A 26,422-nucleotide genomic window follows, 5' to 3' on the forward strand; every position below is an offset into this window, starting at 1 on the left:
TCTCTCCCTGCTACTCTCTCTCTGAGTTTTCTCAATGTAAGTTAACTCTGTCAGTAAACTTATCAGAATAATAGATTATCTGACTACTAACAGTAACTGTTCAAATATAGTATCATCCTAAAAACCCACCCTTGGCAAAGGTAAATTCAGTTAAATAGTTTGTCTTACATACAAATTGCCACTCCAGAAGGAAATACATTGAGAAAACTCAGAGAGAGAGTAGCAGAAGCTGAACTGATTTTGGAATCAACAGCACCTACATCAGTTGTAGGATTGCTGTGATAGTCAAGCTGAACTCACGACTACAAAATCACAATGTTTGGGATGCTGAAAATCTGAAATGAAAGAAAAGCTGGAAATATCCAGCAACTCCAGCATTTTCATTTGCTGTTTCTTTGATGACGCTTGCAAGGAGGATAAACAAAGAAATGAAATGTAGACATCCTTAAGAGCAGAACCCCAACCATTAATATTTCCCAAAGGTCTATCACAATCCTGTAGCTGTGATGTGAGACTAATTTTCAGAATATTTGTTCATTGAATAGTGGATTAATAGAGGAATATGGGCCAAATGCTAGCAAATGGATGGCATGGTGGCTCAGTGGTTAGCACTGCTCCGTCACAGTGCCAGGAACCTGTGTTCAATTCCAGGTGCAGACAACTGTGTGGAGTTTGTATGTTCTCCCTGTGTTTATGTGGGTTTCCTCCCAGCCTGTAGATGTGCAGCTTAGGTGGATTGGCCATGCTAAATTGACCAGGGGTGTAGACTAGGTGGATTAGCCAGGGGAGATGCAGGGTGATGGGGGCGGGCTGCCCTTCAGGGGGCTGAATGGCCTGCTTCCACGCCATCGGGATTCTATGATTTATTTGGACTGAATGGTTTGTTTCCATGCTGTACAACTTTATGAATCTACACTCAATTGTCACACATTTTGAGTGACATCCCAACGTAACTGAAGATGAATGACTAATTTTGTGTGTGTTTTTATTTCCACGATTGTGATTAAGTCGTTGCTTTGGATATGATTTAGAGATGAGTTCTGAATGGATTAGGCGCATTTAAATCTGACACTGGTCAATTCAATTGTTAACTGTTCGCCAGCTTTGTAGATGCGATGCTGTTGCGTTTCCAAAGCCAGGTAAGTGAAACATGATTTACAATATTTCGGCTCCAACTGTAACATGATGCAAGACCTGGCAAAATATCAATATAGACTTTCTTCATCCAGTAAGATTTTTTTTCCTTTGGATGATGAATTGCAAAATAATGCACCGAACTCCCCGCAAAATCTGTTGTGAGATGGTTGGCATTTATTTTGAAAGCACTGCAGAGCAACAGAATGGGAAAAAAATACAATTTCAACCTTTCTCTTTCGTTTCATTGCGAACAAATTTCAACTCCCTTCCCAGCATTTGACGATTAGCCGATCACGTAGATGCGAGAAGAGCTTGAAGCTGGCCCTAATGGGGGCGGGAACTGACAGAGTGCAGCCAGTGTACAAATGAAATGTGAGGCTTTTGCAGGAGAGAAGGAGGAGTCTCGATTGGAGTGGGTCATTCAGTACAAGAAAGGCTGACGCAACTCTCAGAATCAATTCTATCTGGAAGATCTCCACCATAAGACAAAGCAAAGAATTTTCTGTATATATACGTGTGTATGTGTGTGTATGTTTGGGTTGTTTGTAAAGCGCTCACAGATCATCAGACCTGCCAACATACAGAGAGGTAAGGGCCATGGCATCTTTTTACAGTGTTGCACCTTCCATTTCAAGAGCCGTTTCTCTTATTGATGGTGCTTTGGTATATTTTGCTCTACTGGTGAGATTTTTTCTTTCTCTTTGTGCTCTTACTGCAGCTAGCAGCACCGCGTTCATTCGGAATTACCCGGGTTAAGCTTTCGGGTGAACGTGGTCAGGAGAAGAGTACGAGTCGCAGAGGATTGAAATACATGTATGTGTGTGTGTGTGTTTCGTGTTGGCTGTAATGAAACTTAGTCCCTTGGGAAGGGGCTCCTTTCATCGCTAACTGATATTGACGAGAACACGTGGCAAATCCTGCTGCCAAGAAACGGGAGCATTATTCTTGTAAAGAACTATACGGAGCTCAGTAATGAGTCCCAATCGTGTGTAATGGTAACAACAGCCTGGACAATTGTAAATTTATGACAAGTGTATTCCGTAAGCTGGGTGCACATTAAAGTCTGCTGGCTCTGTTGGCGATAACCGTGCTGTAAATACAGAATGCTAACCCCGCTGAAATGCGGACATGCCCAGCATCACTAACTATGCGTCTCGTCCTGTTACGAAGCGATCACGTTGAAATAATTGCCGCATTTACACGCTGGGTAATTTTGCTTCACTTGTGTATAATGCTTCAGTCACTCGTGGTTTTAAAGAGGTAGAATTATTAATTAGATCAATTAAAGCAACAATGCGTACTTCAAAAAAATCCCCTTGAGTATTCGGAAGTTTCTGTGAGAATTAATGCCCCCATCACCTCCAATCTGAAACTGAAACTCGGTTATGGTACAACAATCTGCAAAGATAACATACAGCTTGAGAGGTTCAGCGTATAACGGAAGTGTACAGCACGATTTTCAGTATATTTAAAGAGAAAGGACAGGGTGACATTTTGGATGTAAAAGACTTCAAAAGGGTCATGCAATCAATTAGCCCTGTTGTTTTTCTGTTTGAAGATGTCAACAAATATGCTGTGCATTTTTAACATTTTCTCCATTTCCAGGATGGACTCCTGGCACAGGGTTGTGCAAATATTTGCTTAAGCAGGAAAATATGGCTTGCAGTAGATTCAAAATAAAACATAAGCCATTGGAACAGAGATAACACTGAGGGGACAGTGTATTCAGCTCATTTCTGGAAAGCCCAAACAATCATGGGAGGTGGAACTGGAGAAAGCTAAAAGGCAGACTAGATCAAGCAAGAGGGACTATTCCATGAAGGATTTTGGTGAATTAGCGGCCTTCGTGGTTGTTTGGTGGCAGATTGCATGCAATCAATTTAAAGTCAGTTTTGCAGGTTTTCCTTGTGAGATTATGAACTTTGACACTGTTAATTTTTTAATCCAGCACCATAGCAATTAGTTTACTGTACCCATAATGCCTCAGTTGCTCATGTGTGCTGTTAGAATGATGATTTTATTAGTTTGATATTTTGTAAATCATTTTTAATCAGATGGGTTGATGGACTGAGGAGTGGCAGGTGGAGTTTAATTTAGATAAATGTGAGGTGCCGCATTTTGGAAAGCCAAATCAGGGCAGGACTTATATACTCAATGGTAAAGTCCTGGAGAGTGTTGCTGAACAAAGAGACCTTGGAGTGCATGTTCATAGTTCTTTGAAAGTGGAGTCACAGGTCGACAGGGCAGTGAAGAAGGCGTTTGGTATACTTGCCTTCATTAGTAGGTGCATTGAGTATAGGAGTTGGGAGGTCATGTTCCAGCTGTACAGGACATTATTTCTACCACTTTTGGAATACTGCATTCAATTCTAGTCTCCCAGCTATCGGAAAGATGTTGTGCAACTTGGAAGTGTTCAACAAAGATTTACAAGAATGTTTACAGTGTTGGAGGATTTGAGCTATAGGGAGAGGCTGAATAGGCTGGGGCTATTTTCCCTGGAGTGCCAGTGGCTGAGAGGTGACCTTGTAGAAGTTTATGAAATCAAGAGAGGCACGAATACAGTGAACAGCCACGCTCTTTTCCTTGGGATAGGGGAGTCCAAAACTAGAGGGCATAGGTTGAAAGTGAGAGCGGAAGGATTTAAAAGGGACTTAAGAGGCAACTTTTTCATGCAGAGAGCAATGTGTGTATGGAATGTGCTGCCAGAGGAGGTTTGGAGGCTGGTACAATTATAACATTTAAAAGGCACCTGGATGGGTACATTAATAGAAAGGGTTTAGAGGGATATGGGCTAAATGCTGGGACTAGATAAGTTTAGGATATCTGGTCGGCATGGACAATTTGGATCAAAGGGTCTGTTTCCATGCCGTACATCTTTATAACTGTAAATGGTTAGTGACAATGATGTCATCAGCTCCTCTGTACATTCCTTCATCCATAGGGGGTGGGATCATCTCAGCAGATTTGCCTGGAAATGGAGACCATTCTGAGGCATTCAAGTTTTCATGAAACATAGGCTTCAGGACCACAGTTCAGATATTCATTTGGTCAGAATTGTTGGGACTGATGATGCGTTCCTGAAACTGATCTCCTATGTGATTGCATGCAATATGGTTAGTGTGAGAAAGCATTTTTGCAACAAGCTGCTACTTCTGCAACTATGTTGCAGCAAAGAATTACAACACACACAAAGCACTATGTTTGTTGGACACAAAAATAATGGGAGTTTCTTTCATTTTTGTATCAGAGTTCTTATTGCATGACACTCCTTTTGTCTCAATTTAACAGCAAAGTTAATCTTTTTGCATATTTTATGCATCTCTTTCTAGATGTTGATCTGTTTTGTTCTTTCCTGTGTTGCTGTATAGTTCTATTAATTTGCCTTTCTCATTTCTTTTCATAGATGTAGTGTGACACCCTTAACTATTCTTGTACCTTTACAAATCAAAACATGAACATTTTACATTCAATAGTTTTGTTTCAGGGATGTCCAATGATTAGCATCAAGTCGCCACATTGAGACCATATCATTTCACAGCCAGGCCATATCTACAATATGCAAATCCAATATTCTGTTGGCATGAAACAGAAGAAGGATTTTTTGACATAGTTGTTCATCTTCAATTATTGTCTAATACCAATTCCCTTCTGGTATGAATTTTGGCAGTTCTCCTACAAATGACTGTCCTAAGAAAGAAATAACTTGCATTTTACAAAACATATTTCATGAACCATGAACCATGAACCATGGTTGCCGAGCACTTCACCACCTTGAAGCATATTGGGGTTTGCTGACACTTGTGGGCCATTGCTACAACCAATCCAACAAATGGCAATAAAATAAATTAACAGAAAACTCTTTAGGTGGTTTTGATTGGAAGATGAATGTTGGCCAGAACAAGAAATTCCTGCTCTTCTTCAAGTAATACCATTGTCACTTGTATGTCACCCTGTGAGACAAAGTATCTCTTCATGTTTATCATCCAAAAGAGAGCTTTTTACTCAGTACTGTACTTATGTATAAGCCTAAGTCATACACTGAAATTTGGCTTCTGATTCAGAAGCACAAAGGCTACCACTGAGCCAAGGTGGGATTCTAAAACTTGCACTGCCTATGTATTGATTTCACTTGCTCACTTGAGGCAATATGTACAATAACATTAAACCGGTGAACATTCTCTTTTTTTTTCTCTCCTCTTCTGTATCTACATAGTGATTCTTCATATTTGAGCCTGGAGTTTGTAACCAGGGCAAATGAGACCAGAGAAAGGATAGGCATCCCAGACGTAAAATATTGCATTACACAACATTAAAAGAAACATCCAGATCATAGTCACTTTTAAAGTACTGTCTCAGGATAATAATAGAAGGAAAATCCAATTGATTTTCTTTACTGCCCTTAGCCCTGTCAATCTGGGCCCTGGTTATTTCAAGGCCAAGAATTCTGAGAAGATCTCTTCCCTAAGCTACTCAGTCAGAGATGAATTGACTTGCCATAGGCATAGATCTATAATAACTTACCACTAGAAGAGGGAGGCTGGAATTTACCTAAGGTGGAGGACTCAGAATATAACTTACCTCTGAAGTTGTGCAGGTTGAGAAGGACAGCTCTGTTGGGCAGTAAAAGCAGGAGAGGACTATTTTGAGATTAAATAATGATTCCAACAGGATTTCTTCCTTTTCAGACCTGTTACAGCACATTTGGGTGGGCCCAGAATTTGGAGTATACATTTCATAATTGTGGGGAGGCAGTGGCCTAGTGGCATTATTGCTGGATTGTTAATCTAAAGCCCGAGGCAATGTTTTGGCAACCTGAATTTGAATTCAGAAAATGGTGGAATTTGAATTCAATAAATTCCTGGAATTAAGAGTCTAATGATAACCATGAATCCATTGTCAGTTGTTGGGAAAACCCATCTGGTTCACTGATGTCCTTTAAGGAAGGAAACCTGCCATTCTTACCTGGGTTTTGGTTTATTGTTGTCATATGTATATAAATACAGTAAAAAATTTTGTTATGCATGCAGTACAGTTAGATCATAACATACAAGGACACGCAGATCATAGGGTGCTCAGACAGAGCAAGGCATACAAGGTTACGACAGCACAGGAGGTGCACTTAAGGAAGATCAACATTAATGTGAAATTAGAAAGGTCCATTCAGCAGTGTAATAACAAGAGGGAAGAAGCTGTTCTTCAGCCTGTTGATGTGTGAGTTCAGGCTTCTGTATCTTCTGGCTGATGGAAGAGGTTGGAAGAAAGTATTACCAGTGTGGAAGGGGTTTTTGATGATGTTGACAGCCTTTCCACAGCAATGAGAAATGTAAATAGAGTCCATAGATGGCAGGTTAGCATCCATGATCTTATGGGCTGTGTATATAATTTTCTGTAATTTCTAACGGTCCTGGGCAGAGTAGTTGGCATACCAAGCCATGATGCACCCAGATGAAACACTTTCTGTGGTGCATCTGTAAACGTTGGTGAGGGTCCTTATGGACATGCTGAATTTCTTAAGCCTCCTGAGGAAGAAGAGGCATTGTTGTGCCTTCTTGACTGTAGTGACTACTTGATAAGTCCAGAACAGATTGTCCGTTATCGCTACTCTGAGTAACTTGTCGCTCTGGACCCTCTCCACCTCAGCCTATATGTGTCTGACCTACTGTGACTCCAGACACACAGAAATGTGGTTGACTCTCAACTGTGGCACGAAGTTGTGTCGAGTAACCATGAATTGGAAGGCAGGAAGCCAGAATTTGTTTGTAAAAAGTGATAAGGGAGATGAATATGTGGTTCCTTTAAGAGGTAAAGTGCTTTTCTAGGCTTAGAGTTTTATACAGAAAAAAATGTGCCTGCATGTAGCTGAAGATGTACAGCCAGTTCTGGAACTGAAACATATATCAGTTGGCTTGTGTGGTTGGAAACCTTTGGTTTGTTTTGGTATTTTGGCAACTAGCTGGAATCAGCCAATTAATTTAAACCAAGCACTTAGCGATTGAAAGCCAATTGAATTTAAGTATGATGGTTTTGACAACCTCAGACTAATGCTACTGTAAAAATATTGATGTGTCATCCAAAGTATATGAGGAAAGAGATTTTGAAAATCAGTGTGAGAGCGAGCCGTTTTCTGAGAAATAAGTATCTAGCTCTCACAAGAAATCACTAAACTCTCTAAGAAAGCATCCTCTATCCATAAAAGGTACCACAACACTTATAGCTAAGGGCCTTCACAGAAGACTCCACAGAGAAAACATCCCTGACAGCTGGATCAGTGGAAGAAAGGTGTTTATGACTGGGAACAGCAGAAGAAAGGCATGTAGACTTTGAGAGACTAAGTTTTAATTTATTTTCTTAAAACTTGGGTTTATACAAGTGAGACTTGTATTTATTTGATCAGCATACCAATAGAGTTTACTTCAGTTAGGGAATAGTTAATAGTTAAGGGGGAATTGCTTTTTTTGTTAGTAATTTTGTTAATTTGTTCACTGTTAGGGTTAAATAAATAAATTGTTACTTGTTAGTTATAAAGTGAATATCAGGATTTTTCTTTCATTTAAGCTTCCCTTCTCTGTAACAATTCAGGGGCTTAAAAGATTAGGTGAGGTGAGGTGAGCTTCTCTGTGCATTTCAGGTTTAATTATTACAAAGGGACCTCTACTCCCACTTCAATAAATTGGGGACTTGTGTTTTGATTTTACTTATCACAGGGGTTCAACCTCCCCTTCCTAACAACTGCCTTTTGGGCAATTATGGTCAGTCAATAAATGCTAGTGATGCCAGTGATGCCCTCACCCTGTAAATGAATTAAAAGAAATTAAGTTCAAATAGAGATACACTTCATTCAGTCTATATCCCACAGTTACATTTTCAGTAATGTTGGTACTACGTATAGGCAACAACACTCAAAATTGTTCCACAAAAAATTGTAGAATTACTATGAAATTGAGTTGCACTTGAAGGGACAAGGAGGGCTGAATAGCCTCCTGTGCTGTACAAAATCTGTGATTTTGGATGATTCTAACTTAGCTCAGGTTGTTGACAAGGCTGTAGCAAAATTACTCACCACCATTTGGCGACTAATCAGGTCAGTGCATTTCGTCATCTGTGTGCATTCATCAAGGTGGAGCTGTGCAGGCCTCTCTTCAAGATGTTTCACTTTAACTCTGGGATTTGTGAAGGGTAAGAAACATTGTTCGTGCCTCTCACTGAAGTTCAGTGCTGCACCCAATGTCTATTCAGGCACTCCTTGGCCCATAAAGAGTCATAGAATCGTAGAGATGTGCAGCGCGGAAACAGACCCTTTGGCCCAACTTGTAAATGCTGACCAGATAGCTGAGATGAATCTAGTCCCATTTGGCCCATACCCTCCACACCTTCCTATTCATATACGCATCCAGATGCCTCCACCACTTCCTCTGGCAGCTCATTTCATACATGCACCACCCTTTGCATGAAAATGTTGTCCCTTAGGTCCCTTTAAATCTTTCCCCTCTCGCCTTAAATGAATGCCATCTCATTTTGGACTCCCCCAATCTGGGGGAAAGCCTTTTTCTGTTTACCCTCATGACTTTATTAATCTCTATAAGGTCACCTCTCAGCCTCTGATGCTCCATGGAAATAGCCACAGTCTATTCATCCTGTCCTTATAGCTCAAACCCGGTAACCCAGGCAACATCCTGGAGACTGCTACAAGCTGAGTTTGACAGTGAGAATTCAGCAATTCATACAGAAATCAAAATGTTTCAAACTCTGTTTCACTTAGTTTGGGGCTGGGTGACAGAGTCCAAAACCTCATGGAAATGAATTTTGTTTGGATTTTCTAGGCTTGTCCAAACCAACAATGGTGAGGGATGTGTCGGTATGTGTTTCAAAATTGTTAGCTATAACTGATGCTGATCAGTGCTGATGAATATAAAAACACATACAGCTAGCTATTTCAAAACCTGTGAGGAAACAGTCACTTAGTAGTACAGACATTTAATGCTGCTGAAAGAAGAGGCATGTGCTTAATGTCCTGTAGGGAAGGAAACTGCCATCCTTACATAGTCTGGCCTACATTTGATGCCTAACTCTCAGTAATAATGACGCAAAGATAGTGGAGGGACAGGTAGCGTTGAGGGAGTGACGAGGCTTCAGGCAGACTTGGACAGGCTAGGAGAGTGGATACAGAAGTGGCAGATGAAGTACAATTTGGGAAACTCCAAGATTATGCACTTTGGTTGGAAGAATAGAGGCATAGGCGATTTTCCAAATGGAAACAGGATTTACAAATCTGATACACAAAGGGATTTAGGAATCCTAATTCAGAGTTTTCTTCAGGTTAACACAAAGATTCATTTGGCAGTTAGGAAAGCAAATGCTGTGTGAGCATTCAATTCAAGAGGTCTTGAAAACAAAGACAGAGATATACTGCTGAGGCTCTATAATGCCTAGTAAGACTGCCTTTGGAATATTGTGAGTAATTTTGGGCCCGTATTTAAGGGATGATGTGCCAGCCTTGGAGTGGCTGCAGAGCAGGGTTTCAAACATGATCCTGGGAATGAAGGGCTTGTCATATGAGGAGTGACTGAGGACACTCCACTCCTCAGAATTAGGATGAGAGGGGACCTGATTGAAACTTACAGAATATTAAATGACCTGGATAGAGTGGAAATGGAGAAAATGTTTCCACTGGTAGGAGAGACTCGGGCCAGAGAACACGGCCTTAGAGTGAAGAGATGACCTTTAGAACAGAGATGAGGAAGAATTTTTTTTAGTCAGAGGATGATAAATCTGTGGAACTCATTGCCACAGAGGGCTGTGAAGACCAAATCATTGAGTGTATTTAAGATAGAGGTAGATAGTTTCTTGATTGGTAAGGGGATTAAGGGTCATGGGTAGAAATCAGGAGAATGGGGTTGAGAAACATATCAGCCATGATCAAATAGTAGAGCAGACTTGATGGACCTAATGGCCTAATTCTGCTCCTATATCTTATGGCCTTATGGTCAAATATGATTGACACTTAATTGCCCTCTAGCAATTAGGGATGGAGAATGAATACCAGCCTAGCAAGCAATGCCCACATCCCAAGAATAAATTTTAAAAAACTTATTGTCTTGTACTGATCAGGACAAATGCCAGAGTGCCAAATGTCAATTGATTGCAACAATTTATACTACAGTAAAAAACTATTGTCAACTGTGATTAGCCAAGACATCACCGTAGAAGTAGCAGTGGGGAACCATAGACTCCCCAAGGTCACCAATAATTTAAAAGAGGTGTCAGGCCTTAACATACAACTTTTATTTACAGAGAAGGCATTTCTGCACACAAGTTATGGCTCCAGCAGTCCATCTGCCATTGGCCTACCAGATCATAGTGCTGCTTTCTCATTGGAGTGAGATTACTGATGGTGATTTAATCTGAGAGTCACTGCACCTCAAGAGAGGGAGGAGTTGAGAAGGAAAATTCCATTATGGTAATTTTAGCTAGTGTAGGAATTGAATCCATGTTGTTGGCATCAAGCCAGCTGAACTAAACTGACCCCTAGCAAGTCTTGCACAATCTGGTAATCACATCTAGCAGTAGGTATTTTGTTGTGTTTCGTAAGCACAAACTGGTTGACTACATTCTGCAATCTGACTATTAAGATGAAGAGCCAAAGGAGCACACAGATGATTTGATAAGTTAACGTCTTAACCAATTGACCGAGAAGTTATCATCAATTATTGTAAATCTCTGTCTACTATTCATATCTGGGCTGGCTTACAACTGACTCCAGGCCCACTGCAATGGGGTTGACTCCTCAATGACTTCTGAAATGGTCCAACATTTCAGTCAGTTCAGAGGCAATTAGCAATGGGCACCAAGTGCTAGCATAAGCAATAACTCACACATACTTTGAAAGAGTAAGTTTTAAAAGCTGTCAACCGTAAGTTTAGAACATATGGAATAACCCAACCTCTACAACCCTCCTCAAATTCACCATCCTCTGAAAGAGAAAAAAAATCCTCCTCATCTTTTACTTACATGGGTCACCTGCCTGGTGGATGGTGCTGAATGAGGAACCAGATAGGTGTGTGTCTTCAGTGAAGGCCCCATTCACCTTTTTTTAAGGAAAATGACTGAAAATCAAAGAACTACGGATGCTGGAATTCTTAAACACAACCAGAAATGGAGAGAAAGCAATATTTTGGGTCCAGTGACCTTCGGGTTATTTAGCTTTCTCTCCAATGACGCTGCCAGGCCAGCTGAGTTTTTCCAACAATTTGTGGTTTTGTTCGAGCGTTTTTTAAGAATTTGAAAATAGACTGGGAAGGGTGAGGACTGGATTTTAAAAGGACAAACTGACAAACAAACCCAAACAATCTGGTGCACTTGAGTGTCCAGCTACCAGATTAATTGTGGGCACATCTGAGTTTCCTTTTATTTAATTTTTATAAGCTGCCATATGCCAACTAATGCTGCTAGGTTGAAATGCCTAAATTTTGTTTACTTTTATGGCCTGCTGCCCAGCCTCTGAGGAGCTGTCTGCTATATTTTCCAATGTGGTGACAGACTCCATCATGGTTATCACCTGATTTTGCCACTAGCATCTGTCAGGCAACTTCCACTTCCTGGAGATAATGGGAACTGCAGATGCTGGAGATTCCAAGATAATAAAATGTGAGGCTGGATGAACACAGCAGGCCAAGCAGCATCTCAGGAGCACAAAAGCTGACGTTTCGGGCCTAGACCCTTCATCAGAGAGGGGGATGGGGGGAGGGAACTGGAATAAATAGGGAGAGAGGGGGAGGCGGACCGAAGATGGAGAGTAAAGAAGATAGGTGGAGAGGGTGTAGGTGGGGAGGTAGGGAGGGGATAGGTCAGTCCGGGGAAGACAGACAGGTCAAGGAGGTGGGATGAGGTTAGTAGGTAGCTGGGGGTGCGGCTTGGGGTGGGAGGAAGGGATGGGTGAGAGGAAGAACCGGTTAGGGAGGCAGAGACAGGTTGGACTGGTTTTGGGATGCAGTGGGTGGGGGGGAAGAGCTGGGCTGGTTGTGTGGTGCAGTGGGGGGAGGGGATGAACTGGGCTGGTTTAGGGATGCAGTGGGGGAAGGGGAGATTTTGAAACTGGTGAAGTCCACATTGATACCATATGGCTGCAGGGTTCCCAGGCGGAATATGAGTTGCTGTGATGCCACCCGAAGGTTGCAGGAACAGCAACTCATATTCCGCCTGGGAACCCTGCAGCCATATGGTATCAATGTGGACTTCACCAGTTTCAAAATCTCCCCTTCCCCCACTGCATCCCTAAACCAGCCCAGTTCATCCCCTCCCCCCACTGCACCACACAACCAGCCCAGCTCTTCCCCCCCACCCACTGCATCCCAAAACCAGTCCAACCTGTCTCTGCCTCCCTAATCGGTTCTTCCTCTCACCCATCCCTTCCTCCCACCCCAAGCCGCACCCCCATCTACCTACTAACCTCATCCCACCTCCTTGACCTGTCCGTCTTCCCCGGACTGACCTATCCCCTCCCTACCTCCCCACCTACACCCTCTCCACCTATCTTCTTTACTCTCCATCTTCGGTCCGCCTCCCCCTCTCTCCCTATTTATTCCAGTTCCCTCCCCCCATCCCCCTCTCTGATGAAGGGTCTAGGCCCGAAACGTCAGCTTTTGTGCTCCTGAGATGCTGCTTGGCCTGCTGTGTTCATCCAGCCTCACATTTTATTATCTTCCACTTCCTGGAGCTGCTCGTGCCTCCTAATTGAATTGGTGAGCTAGTCCCCTGTCTAATTAGAACACTTAGATTAAAAAAAATTCTTGCATTCCCAATATAGTTGAAGCTTCCTGACAGGACCCAGAATTTATCCTGGTGTCAGGTTACTATCACGGCTTTCACAAATCTTCCCATTGTCTGTCATGAATCAGGTTTGGCCAGAATGTTGCTATTAGCTGTGGTCCCCAACATCAAACTGTTTTAAAGAACAACCACTTGCAGTATGTGACAATGTTCACTGAAACATATAGTTAGTTGCTCTTTCACAGAGTCAGAAATTTTATTAAAAAAATTCTATTAACTTTTCCCTCAATGCACCACTGGAATTGTAGATTTGACCAATTGTACTACCAATGCCCAAAGACCTTTGAGAAAGCAGGATCAAGCCAGATTGACAGGGATAGAATGAAGAAAGATTTTCTTTTTCATTTGGACTTCATTTGGGAGTTTGTTTTAATTCTTTCACAGGATGTGGATGTTGTTGGTTCAGCCCGCATTTACTGTACATCCTTAATTGTCTTGAGAAAGTGGTTGTGAACTGCCTTTTTGAGCCACTGCTGTCGATATGGTGTAGGTACCACCCCCCTATTCAGAAGACAGCTCCAGGATTTTGACTCAGTGAAAGAACAGCAATATAGTTTTAAGCCAGGATGGTGTGTGGCTTGGAGAGCAGATGCTTTGGGAAGTCAGGAGGTAAGTTATTTGCTGCAGAATTCGAAGCCTCTAGCCTGCTGTTGTAGCCACAATGTTCGCATAGCTGGTCCAGTGTAGTTTCTCGTCAATGGTAACATGAAGGATGTTGTTAGCAGGGAATTCGGCAATGGTATTGCCATTGAACGTCAAGGAGAGATGGTTAGATTCTTTGCCTGGCACTTAGGTGGCACAAATGTAGCTTGCCAGTTATCAGTCCAAGCCTGAACATTGTTCAGATCTTGTTGCAGATGGACTTAAACTGTTTCTGTTTCTGTTGAATGACAAATAGTGCTGAGCATTGTGCATCATCAGCAAAGATCCCAAATTCTGACAAGGGAAAGCCATTAATGTAATAGCTGAAGATGGTTAGCCTCGGGCAGTACCCTGAGCACATTCTGCAGTGATGCACTAAGATGATTGACTTCAAACAACCACAGTCGTCTTCCTTTGTGTTAATACTTGTTCAGTCCTACTATAAATCCTCAAAGCAGAAGTCTGTGTGTGCTCCTCATGTGTATGACTCCTCAGTGGGAGTGAAAATTTACCATTTCTTGCCAAAACTTTCAATCTCCATGTTAAGTATCTTGAGTGCAAGATTCATCCAATAATGTATAGCTTTCATCTGGAGATCCAGCTCACACTTCCATTGTGAACCTTGGTCACTCTTACTATGTTTTCTGTTTGCCAGGTATTACCTGTTGAAATCTGTAACGCAAGGGAAGAAATTGAGAGACCATATTGAGGTAAGGTACACCAGCAATTGCAAGATTTCTGAAATTAAAGACAAATCTCCTTCCTTTTCCAGGCAAAATATGATTACTAAACAACTATAATTTTATCTGCTAAAAGTCACTACTGTGAGAGAATTAACACCTGCTTCTCCAGATCTAACTTGTTGTTGTTATAATTTTCCTCATCATTTATTTACTGCCAGGGTGACTGGAGATTCAAGGATCTATAAAACTGGTACTATTTAATTCACCTTCTGGAAAGCTAGTGACTGAGCCAGTTCTGATTGTAGATGCCGTTCTATCAAACTCCTTTATCCCAACAGAAGTCATAGGCTCAAACAAGCTGACACTGGAATTTGGGAGTTCAGTGTAAAGACCTAAATTGTAAATCTAAATTAAAACAGACCAATATGGTATTCAGGTAGATCCAGATCATGATCTAGAATGGGGAAGCAGGCTCAAGGAGATGAATGGCCTACTCATACCCCTGTGTTACTATGTTTCAATGTAAAAGCAGCCAAGAACCTCCATTGTTGGTACTGCACACATTATTTAAAATGTGCCTTTAAAAATGTCTGCTTTGGAGAAGCACGTTCTCATCAGTAGATATGTATGTGAAATATCTCCTCAACAAAGTCATGATTGTAGCTTGCCTTTGAATTTTTTCCTCTATTTGAAGTTTGATTCTTATCATTGCAAAGCCAAACCAAAAAAGGCAGTTAACACACTTTATAACCTGGAAAAGAGTGGTCAAAATCACAGGTGCTCATATAATGTCAATAAGATTAGACTGTTATTTTCGCTCTTTCACCATGAACCATCATCATTGCATCCTCAAACCCTCAATTTTTACTCCCGATATGATTGGATTTGATGCAAAGATTACAGGGCAGCATATATAATTTGACTGAAAACAAATGTATGATCTGAAAGCATCAATCCACTAAGTCTAAGACGGAGTAGAAATTAATTATTTCAAGATTAAACATATTTTGTCATTTTCACCAAATTTTAATAAGCATAGTCATACACTTTGAAATGACCTGTAACTGTGATAATGATTCAGTTGTTGAAGCAGAATGCCCTTCAGAATATTTTTGATCTATCAATATTGTTGGCCTCACTATTTCCTTGACAATGAGGCTGCATAGCTAGACCTCCCTCTGTCCTCTATTGCACTGAAATCCTTATCCATATTTTTATTGTGTCATTATTTCATTATGGCCTTTCATTTGTAATTTGATGAATATAGCTAGCCACAGCCTTTTCTGAACAAAGTCCCACAATTCTGTTTTCTCACCCCTTAATGATAAAATGGCCGTCCCTTCCTTCCAATGCCATCAACTTAAGTGCAGTCTCATGTTCAATTCTCTTAACAACTTTGTGTCTCACTCTTTGTGCAGCCTGAACTAGTCCTGTATCTCCTCAAACAATTTTCAATCCTCTGACTGTCTTTTCTCTGCATTCCCTTGACCTCTCCATTAGTTTTCAGATATCTTGATTCTATTCTACGGAAATCCTCTTTAAACTTCTGTACCTCTCTGCTTTTCCTTTTCAAATTGTCCAAAAAATCTATCCTTTCAAACTAGCATTTATTCATCACAATTATGTTGCCCACAGTCTTTGGTGACAGTTTTTCTTGTTATTGCTTTGCGATGTGCCTTACAACATTTCCTACATTATAGCTGCATAAATGCAACTCTCTGTTTCTGAGTAACTAAGTTTTCTCTATTGTTCTCTATTGCTTAAATTATGAGGAACGTTTAAGGACTCTGGGACTATACTCATTGGAGTTTAGAAGGGTGAGGAGGGGATTGAATTGAAACTTTCAGAATACTGAATGGCCTGGACAAAATGGATGTTGGGAAGATAACTCCATTGGTAGGAGAGTCTAGGACCCGAGGGCACAGCCTTAGAGTAAAGGGAAGACCTTTTAGAACAGAGATGAGGAGAAAAGTCTTCGGCCAGACAGTGGTGAATCTCTGGAATTAACTGCCCCAGAAGGCTCTGGAGGCCAGATCATTGAGTACATTTAAGACTGAGACAGATAGGTTCTTGATTATCAAGCAGATCAAGGATTACAGGGAGAAAGCAGGAGAATGGGATTGAGGAACTTATCAGCTATGATTGAATGGTAGAGCCGACTCGATGGGCCGAATGGCCAAATTTCTGTTCCTATGTCTTATGGTCTTATTGCACGAAATACCCATTTCCCTTCGCTAAGTTATAAGAGCCTAAAGAAATAAATATTTTCCAATATCTGAATGTTCTTTTGAATGAAGGATTAAACACACACAACCCACAATATGCACAGTCTTTCTTGAAGAGATAATCATTTCAAAGCATGATGTTAACTCAAAAGGCTGTTACTGAATGAGACAGTTAGCAGACAAAAGAATTTACTGGAAAGCACACATCGGATAAGTTCAGTCCTTAAATTCCTTAGCTACAACATTGGGCTCTGTGGCTGAAGCATTTAGTTCATAATTTGGTGGCTTCAGTGTAGCCTGTTCGTAGCCCTGCCTGCATAACGGATGGCATTTCTGTAATTAAGCAGAATGGTTGGATTGTGACATCAGCTTGCCTCAAATGCTTGTTTGGTGAACAATCTATCACTTTGGATTATGCAATTGCAGTTAAATGCACACTTGCAATCACTGCCAACTGAACATGGAGTTGAGGTGCTCCTAACTAGAGTTTTAGAGGCTAACCATTTAATTTCCAGTTGAGGTGTTTTTAACTTGAGGAAGGTATGCCTATCAATGTTCCTTTGTATTTTCCCTACTAATATTTCTATCTGATTCCCCATTGCAGAACTTATCTGTGACCTTGATGATTAGTGAGCTGGTGCACGAACTGACCATGCCTGATTGCAACCTACTTGTGCCAAAAACTCATTATGTGTAGATCCGAACCCTGTGCTCCCCTTTTCAATTCTATATCGAGCCTGCATCTGCATAGATAGATGTAAGTTATATCAAGTGGCATTGTTCATCATCAGAGGTCTGGCTTAGCTCTCACCCTTCGTGACAAGGCAGCGCTAGTTGACCAGGGTATCTGAACCAGAAATATAGAATGGGAGAGTTGAAGTGAAAGAAGGGGGATGGATGGAAAACACGAGGTTCATGGTTACACTACTAGCAGATTGTACTTCATGCTGGATAGCAGGATGAGGTTGAGTTGGGGTTTGAGAATGGTCATAATGTTATGTGCTGTCTTCCTGAATGCACTGGATACATGGCCTCCATTAGATTGGACCCCAAGAGGGATGGGGGTGCAGAGTGCAGCCTTCATAATGGCAGGTGGTGTTTCAGCAGATGTAGGTGTGCCATTAGGATGGCCTTCCATTGGACACCCACAGACCTGCAGCCAAACTGCCAGAATTTTCAATTCATTTTCCACTTAAGGTTCTCAGTCATCCTGAAGGTGAGCGAACTATCCAACGTCTATCCTGTCAACTAGTAAACCCCTTTACCCTCACTCCATCTACCAGGAGAACATAAAATTCCAGCTGGTGATTGTGTTTTTCTGTGCTTGGGTGATTTATTTAATTTAATTGAATAGTTGGAGCAATATAGGCGAAGGGAGGGGTGAGTTTTAACTCAGCAGAATTAAGATAAATGATGGTGAGATGCTGTACTTGAATGTTAAGTATGTTCAACATGAATCCCAATTGATAATAAATATGTCATGGAAGAGTGACAGATTGAACAAGCATGAGGTAATGATGGAACAGTAGATATATGTCATGTGATGATGTGTGAAATCATGGAACTTTTCTGACACTGCACATAGGTCCTGAGAACCAAACTCTGGGAGCTGACCTCTATGGTTACCTCTTCCTAATTCCTTCTGTAAAGACGATGTCTTTTTATTTTACTTTATTTTTGATTTAGGACAGAACTGAGAAAAGGACTGTTTGACAAGAAAGGACTGAAGAATGAATTGCTTTACTTCCAGTAGGCAAGTTACTGAAATGTCTTGTAAGTTATGTTTACACTGTTGCTTTGCAAGCAGTGGGGTAGGGTGCAAGAGGACATGGCCCAGCCCTTGTTTAGAAAGTGAGATTTAGCTGACAACGGTTACTATTGGTTTGTGGAGCTGTGACCAGCTGTGGATACCAAAAGCTGTAAGTCTGACAACAAACATCTGATTGTCTCCTGGGTGACTAAATAGCTTGTGGGTTTGAACGATACTAGCAGAGGCTTTCAGACTGCTGATAGGCAGATGGTATGTCATTTATTCTCCAGTAAAACACCGACATCCTTAAGGAAGCCATTTTGCTTTCTTTCACCATTTGCTGTAAGCAACTGCTTTGAGCGAGCAAGTTGAGAGACTATAGTCTACCCACACCTAATGTGCTGAAGACTTGTTCAACAAGGCAGCTTGCTACCACTTTCTCAAGGGCAACTAGGGATGGGCAATAAATGGTGGCACAGCTAATGAAGCCAAGTGAAGTGACTAAGTGAAGGAACACCCTTTAATGGCAACATTATGGGTGCTTCAGAAATGGGATTGGGCAGGAAGCATTGAATGTGCTCTTGGATTTTAATGAATTTTGAGGGTTTTTGTGATAGGGCATCACTTCGAGAAAATTAACGGCTATTCGTAATCTTCTAAGAAGGATTGGTGAGTAGTTTTGAAAGACTGAGTAGGAAACACAGCCATACAAGTAATGAGAAACTGAGCTGAAATATAACAGGAAAGGGTGGGAGGTGCACATGACTGAAAGAGCAGGTGAAGCTGAGAGATCTCAATCTCCTCCTACTAGTGCAGAATTTTACCAATGGCAGAGAAGCCAGAAGGCAGCAAAATAAAATAAAGAATTGCAGATGGTGGAGATCTGAAACAAAAACAGAAATTGCTTGCATCAGAACTGGCACTGATGAAGAGTCGCTGGACTTGAATCGTTAGCTCTGCTTTCTCCACAGAGATACTGCCAGATCTGCTGAATGTCTCCAGCAATTTCTGTTTCTCTTTGAAGCTATAAGGCAACCCTGCCAACCAGAGGCCAAGAGAATCACTAAAGTGGCCAATTAAGGATCTGTTCTTATTACAATGACGTTTACAAGCACGAAATGAATGTAGTTGAAAGAAACTTAAAACAATCGACGTTGAGAGCACAGAATAAAAATCATGAACTAATTATCTGTTGGCTCCTTAATCAAACAATCAGAAACCAATTGTATTGTTTTGCTGTTTTCTAAAAATCTTACTCGACAGCAAACTTTCCTCTAATTTTCTCTTAAAAGATCGAGCAAATGCTCTGTGCTAAACCTTTCCTTATACTGCAGGTGATAATTTTAAATTAGTTACTGTACCTCATTAAGTAAAAACAAAGAACTGTAAATATTGGAGATCCAAAACTGAAACAGAAAAGTCCTTGAGAAGGTCAGCAGAGCTGACTGTTTGTCTGTACAGAAACTCAGAGTTAATGTTTTAAATCAAGCAAGCCTTCATGAGAACAGTTCTGATGAAGAATCACTGGATTCAAGCTGTAACTCTGTTTCCCTCTGTACAGATGCTGTCAGATCTGCCGAGTTTCTCCAGAACTTGCTGATTTTGCCCCTTCTTCATTAACTGCTGTATCAGGAAAATAGATTTTCCCTTGTCTACCTTTAAATAAACAAAGCATCATTTCAAAGAAATAAATGAAATCAATGCCTAGCCTTCTCTGCTCCATTAAGACAGTTACAATATCATATATACGAAAACTTTACTTAAAAATTCACTTAAAAAGCCCTGAGAAACACCTTCAAAAGTAGGATTTTCTCTTATGCTAAGTATAAGAATAAACAATTGCTACTGACCTGGGTTGCCTCTTTGAATCCAGTTATGAATTAAGGTCAACATAGTCCCAGAGGGCTGTTCTCCCATTTGAGTGAGATGACCAGTCAACCAACGGTGGTTTAACCCAAGGGTCACCGTGCCTTAGGCAGGGGGAACATTCAAGAAAGAAGGATCTTAATGGCAACCTCAGCTGAGTATGGGATTTGAATGATGCTGTTAGTATTCCTCTACACTGCAAACTAGCTGTTCAGCAACTGAGCTCACCAACCCCCAACATATTAAATAATAATTCAAGGGGTGAGAAGTTGAAGCTGGCTATGATTGTGGGCGTAACATGTTATGTTTGACAAGGGGGATCAACCAATATGCTGAGTATATCTAAAATCATAGTTTGGGTGGCCAAAGTAAAATTGGGCACCTTTATATGCAGGGTTAACTAATATGTACAAAATGCGGAGGAATGGAATTGTGGGCGATACAACAGTTTGGATTGGAAATTGGCTTGCTGAAAGAAGACAGAAGGTGGTAGTTGATGGGAAATGTTCATCCTGGAGACCAGTTACTAGTGGTGTACCACAAGGGTTGGTGTTGGGTCCTCTGCTGTTTGTCATTTTTATAAATGACTTGGATAAGGGCGTAGAAGGATGGGTTAGTAAATTTGCAGATGACACTAAGGTCGGTGGAGTTGTGGATAGTGACGAAGGATGCTGTAGGTTGCAGAGAGACATAGATAAGCTGCAGAGCTGGGCTGAGAGGTGGCAAATGGAGTTTAATGCAGACAAGTGTGAGGTGATGCACTTTGGTAGGAGTAACCGGAAGGCAAAGTACTGGGCTAATGGTAAGATTCTTGGTAGAGTAGATGAGCAGAGAGATCTCGGTGTCCATGTGCACAAATCCTTGAAAGTTGCCACCCAGGTTGACAGGGCTGTTAAGAAGGCAGACAGTGTTCTAGCTTTTATTAATAGAGGGATCAAGTTCTGGAACCAAGAGGTTATGGTGAAGCTGTACAGAACTCTGGTGCGGCCCCACTTGGAGTATTGTGTACAGTTCTGGTCACCACATTATAAGAAGGATGTGGAAGCTTTGGAAAGGGTGCAGAGGAGATTTACTAGAATGTTGCCTGGTATGGAGGGAAGGTCTTATGAGGAAAGGCTGAGGGACTTGAGGCTGTTTTCATTAGAGAGAAGAAGGTTGAGAGGTGACTAAATTGAAACATAAAATAATCAGAGGGCTAGATAGGGTGGATAGGGAGAGCCTTTTTCCTAGGATGGTGATGGCGAGCACAAGGGGGCATAGCTTTAAATTGAGGGGTGAAAGATATAGGACAGATGTCAGAGGTAGTTTCTTTACTCAGAGAGTAGTAAGGGAATGGAACGCTTTGCCTGCAACGGTAGTAGATTTGCCAACTTTAAGTACATTTAAGGCGTCATTGGATAAGCATATGGACGTACATGGAATAGTGTAGGTTAGATGGGCTTGAGATTGTTATGACAGGTCGGCACAACATCGAGGGCTGAAGGGCCTGTACTGTGCTGTAATGTTCTATGTTCTATGTTGTGATTTATGTAAGCTGTCACATGTTATCTGAATAAGATCTCACATAATTTTTAATAGCATTGTCAAACCTTCTCTCAGCTGTTTGTTCTCGCATAGAAATAGTCCCAAAATCTCAAGTATATCCTCAAACTACAACTTCCCATTCCAGGCATTACGTTTTGGAAGCACATGTGCTTATATGATGGCTATAGTGTCATTTTTGTACTCTAAGACTAAAGACCTAGATAGAGACCAGACCCCAATCATTGCCTTGCATACCCATACATATTCAACCTTGTACTCTGTGCCTCTAATTATTAAGTCAAAAATGCTTTTGGAAATATTATAGGTTTATCTATCTTCACTCACGTTTTTGAGGAATGGAAATTTGAATCTCTGCATCTCGTAGGTTGTCTCACCCTTAGCATTACTTAGTTGAATTTGTATGTCCAGTTGTGTTTTCAATACTAAGGTAGTATTTAACATCAGCTTGGCAAAAGAGAAGGAGGGCAAACTAGAGGTATGGACCAGCTTACTGGAAAATAAACTTGGTATGTTGGCATAATGTGAGATAGGCCACTGAGAGCTGAATTACCATAAATGCAAGCAAGAAACACAAGCCAGTAAATGATAAGGTAAGAAAAAATGAAAGCTTTGGCAAATATTAGAGGTATAAGTCAATATGGTTCTTAGAGCAGTTTGATAAAACTAGCTGGAGGCTCCTACAATGCACCATTAAATCGGTGCAAAACACTCATAATACCTTCTGCGTGCTTACACTTGCCCGTAGGAAGACTGGAACAATGGGATTAACCTTTAATGCTTACAAGAGTCTTGTGGAACAGGATAGATAACTAAAGCTTCGTTAAACTCAGGTAAAGTGATTCCAGTGGGTTTTTTCATCCGACCTTGCCTTTTTCCTTGATCTGGTGTTTTTTCATCCCATTCCCAAAGAATGGAAACATTAGAATACTGGACATTGTGGATTTTGGTAATATTTTAAGTATTGACATTCTGAATGATGACAACTGATGTAATGGTGACTTGCGTAGTTCATGTCCCTAACATTATAAAATTCCCCAACAGCTTCAGGGGAGCGTTGTAAAAGAAAGCATGATGCTGAATCACGTAAGGTGGTATTGAATGGTAAATCAGTTCGTAAAGTTAGATCAGATGGGATCCAAGGAGAGCTTGCCAATTGGATACAAAATTGGCTTGACAATAGGTGACAAAGGGTGGTGATGGAGAGTTTTTTTTGAACTGGAGGCCTGTGACCAGCAGTCTTCCGCTGGGATTGGTGCAGATCTGCTGTTGTTTGTCATTCATATAAATGATTTGGTGAGAATATTAGGGGCCATGGTTAGTAAGTTTGCAGGTTACTCCAACATAGCTGGTATAGTGGACAATGAGGAAGGTAACCTAAGAGCTCAATGAGATCTTGATCAACTGGACAAGGGGCTGAAGAGTGGCAGATGAGATTTAAGTTGGACAGATGTGAGGTGTTGCATTTTGGTAAGATGAATATGGGCACAACTTACACAGTTAATGGTAGGGCCTTGGGGAGTGTTGTCACTCAGAGATCTAGGGGGTTCACATGTATAGTTTCTTGAAAGTTGCGTCACAGGCAGACAAGGTGGTGAAGAAGACGTTTGGCATGCTTGCCTCCATTGATCAGACAATTGAATATAGGAGTTGGGTTGTCATGCTGTAATTGTACAGGAACTTGGCGAGGCCAATTTTGGAGTACTGCATACAGTTCTGGTCACCCTGCTATGAGACGGATATTGTTAAATTGGAGAGGGAACAGAAAAGATTTCCAAGGATGTTGCCGGGACTGGAAGGATTTTGTTATAAGGAGAGCCTGGATGGGCTAGGGCTGTTTTCACTGGAGTGTAGGAGATTGAGGGTTTATCCTAACAAAAGTTTATATGAGGGACATAGATAAGGTTATGAGCAAAGGTCTTTCCCATGGAATAAGAGAGTTCAAAACCAGAGGACATAATTTTAAATTGAAAGGAGAAGGACTTGAAAGGGAACTGAGAGGCAACTATTTCACACAGACATTGGTTCACACGTGGAATAAACTGCCAGACAAAGTGGTAAATGCTGGTATAGTTACATTTAAAATATATTTGGAAAGTTACATAAATAGGAAGTGGCTAGAAGGAATAGACCAAAGCCACAAATAATACTAGTTTAGTTTGGGAAACCTGGTCAGCATGTTCGAGTTGCACCGAAGTGTCTCTTTCCATGCTGCATAACTCTGGCTAAATCCCTAAAAGTAGTTGCCACAGGTTTAACTTTAGGTGAAAAGTTGAAAACATAGAGACAAGAAATTAGCAGTCTAAAAATGATTAATGCTCGGATTAGTACGTGAGTTGTAGCATGTGCGTGAAAATGGTCTTTTTGACGTTCATTCATCTGCCATTTTTGTGCAAGCATTTGTTTCAAGTGGGTTAATGCAGTTGCCAAAATAACAGACAGAATTGTTATATGTATATGCTAAACATTCACCCATAATATCACCAGCAGTTATTTCAAAGCAAATGTCTGGAAGTGAGAATGCCAAAAATGAAACTGTTTTAAGTTGTCAGAATATTCAAACACTGACAAAAATGGAAGTGAACAGAAAGAAAGGTAGATGAACTGAAAACTCAACAAAATTTCACGTAATAAACAGTATCAAATGAAAGAAACCAAGAGAAAAAAATTGAAATTCAATGTACGTGATCAGAAGTTAAGAAAAAAGATTGTGTGGCCTGTTACTGTGCTGTGACAGCACAGTAAAAATGTGGTTTTGCACTTCTAAGAAGTGAGTGCTGTTGTTTACAGTTTGCAGAAAAAAATATACATGGTATGTGCAAGGGTGGCATGGTGGAACAGTGGTTAGCACTGCTGACCCATGGAACCTGAGTGTCTGTTTGCGTGGAATTTGCATGTTCTCCTTGTTTCTGCTGGCTTTTCCAGTTTCCTCCCACAGTCCAAAGATGTGCAGGTAAGGTGGACTGCACATGCTAAATTGCCCTGTGGTATCCAGGAATGTGCCGACCTCTTCTGCTTGTCGGGATTCTATATCGATCTCTCTGTAAATTGCATAAAGAGGTCCAGTTAATTACTGGTGTTCAGCCACATATTTGAGAGTACTTCGGTTTATGTTACAAGATGTAATTGCTGGTTCCTTCTGCCCTTTTAAATAAGGGCGGCTATGTCATTGGATTGAATTAGAAAGAAAAATATTGAAGAAGCACATCATGAAAAAGATAATGCGCGTCGGATCTGCAGCCTATATATGACTGTCCCACAACACTATTTAGCATGAAACAAAAAAAACCCAAAGAACTGTGGATGCTGGAAATCAGAAACAAAATCAGAAATTACTGGAAAAATTCAGTAGGTCTGGCAGCATCTGTGGAGAGAAAGCAGAATTAATGTTTCAGGTCCAGTGACCCTTCTTCAAAACTTAAAGGCAGAATTAACATCTCTGGAACAAAGTTTTGAAGAAGGGTCACTGGACCCTGAAACATTAATTCTGTTTTCTCTCCACAGATGCTGCCAGACCTGTTGAGTTTTTTCAGCAATTTCTGTTTTTGTTACTATTTAGCATGAACTATGGAACCTCCCTGAAGATATGAAAAAGGGTGTGAGTGTTCTAGCTATTTATGCAATGTACCTGTGTACGAAGGATTCGAATGAGTTGCGAATCATACTTCAGCTTTTGATCATCACCATTGAAAGGGACGAGAGGAGTGAAGAGTAAAGTGAGGAGGAGATTGGGAGATTGTACTTTGTGGTAAAGAAGAAAATGGACTTCAAACTGATGTATGTGTAAATTTAAAATGCATTGACATTTTACAATGGAAGTAGAACTCGCGTATTACACGTCGAAGGAAAATATTGGAATAAAATCATCTTTAATTTGGAGGCTGACTGCTACTGATGTCATGAAACTAGACTGAAATTAAGCACACTGTGTCACATGTCATTTCAGAGGTTCAAGGTTACTGGATTAATCAGACAGTGAAGAGAATTTCATCACAGCCACAGCAAGAGAGAGACAGAGGGCAGCAGTGACTGAACAGATGTGAACAGACAGAAGTTATTGAAGAGCGTATTGTGAAAGCTTCGAACAATTCAATAGACCATGGTTGATAAAAGCTCAGAAGCCATGCTGGTAAGACCTGGAAAATAACATGTTTTATTTAAATTAATGTAAAATGATTATGTTGGTAAAACTTGAAATTTGTTATCGACATGTAATTTGGATTTAGATGTTTGGCAGTCTTAAGGAAAGGATCTGCTGCAGGCTTAGATCCAGTATTGGTGTCCTCTTGGGTTCAGTGGTGTCAGTTGCAGTAATTGGGATGACTGTCTTATTTTTGTGAGAAGTTAAATCTCGTAGCTTTATAATGACTTCATAATATCATAGCCCAGACCTCTAACACAAACATCACTTTACAGTCTTGGGCTAGTCTGTTAGAACATTTGCACCGTGCTTCAGTCTCTCTGAAATGTATACAGCCTGGTATGAGTATAACGGCTGATTTATTTCATTGTAAGATGAATGTACAAAGTAACGTCTATGTTGGGACTGCTTTAATTCAAATATTGTAATCTTGTGTTTGTTTAGCGTACAAAATATATCATGCCACCTCATTTCATTGGAATTTATCATACTGTTCCTTCAGTGTTTAAGACTCTTTGAGCCTGACTAAACTTACAAAGTTCTCTGTTTAAAAACCCAATCACCGCCAGATGGATCTCCCATCATTTTGTTTATGAAACATGGGATTTTT

General features: G+C 40.9%; 1 protein-coding gene across 2 annotated transcripts in view; it reads left to right on the plus strand.

Moving 5' to 3' along the window:
* The first annotated feature begins 1,501 nt into the window (after nucleotides 1–1,501).
* slc6a9 (solute carrier family 6 member 9) overlaps nucleotides 1,502–26,422 on the plus strand; it is a 234,839-nt gene continuing 209,918 nt past the window's right edge. Inside the window, exons 1-3 of one of the 2 annotated variants that reach the window (XM_048539026.2) lie at nucleotides 1,502–1,725; nucleotides 14,261–14,315; nucleotides 25,618–25,800. In XM_048539026.2, the coding sequence (XP_048394983.1) occupies nucleotides 25,771–25,800 (30 nt within the window). In that variant the 5' untranslated portion in view covers nucleotides 1,502–1,725; nucleotides 14,261–14,315; nucleotides 25,618–25,770. The remainder of the gene's footprint in view (nucleotides 1,726–14,260; nucleotides 14,316–25,617; nucleotides 25,801–26,422) is intronic. The other variant, XM_048539028.2, reaches the window with a different exon arrangement.

This window comes from Stegostoma tigrinum, chromosome 8, assembly GCF_030684315.1.
Source record: "Stegostoma tigrinum isolate sSteTig4 chromosome 8, sSteTig4.hap1, whole genome shotgun sequence".
NCBI lineage: Eukaryota > Metazoa > Chordata > Chondrichthyes > Orectolobiformes > Stegostomatidae > Stegostoma > Stegostoma tigrinum.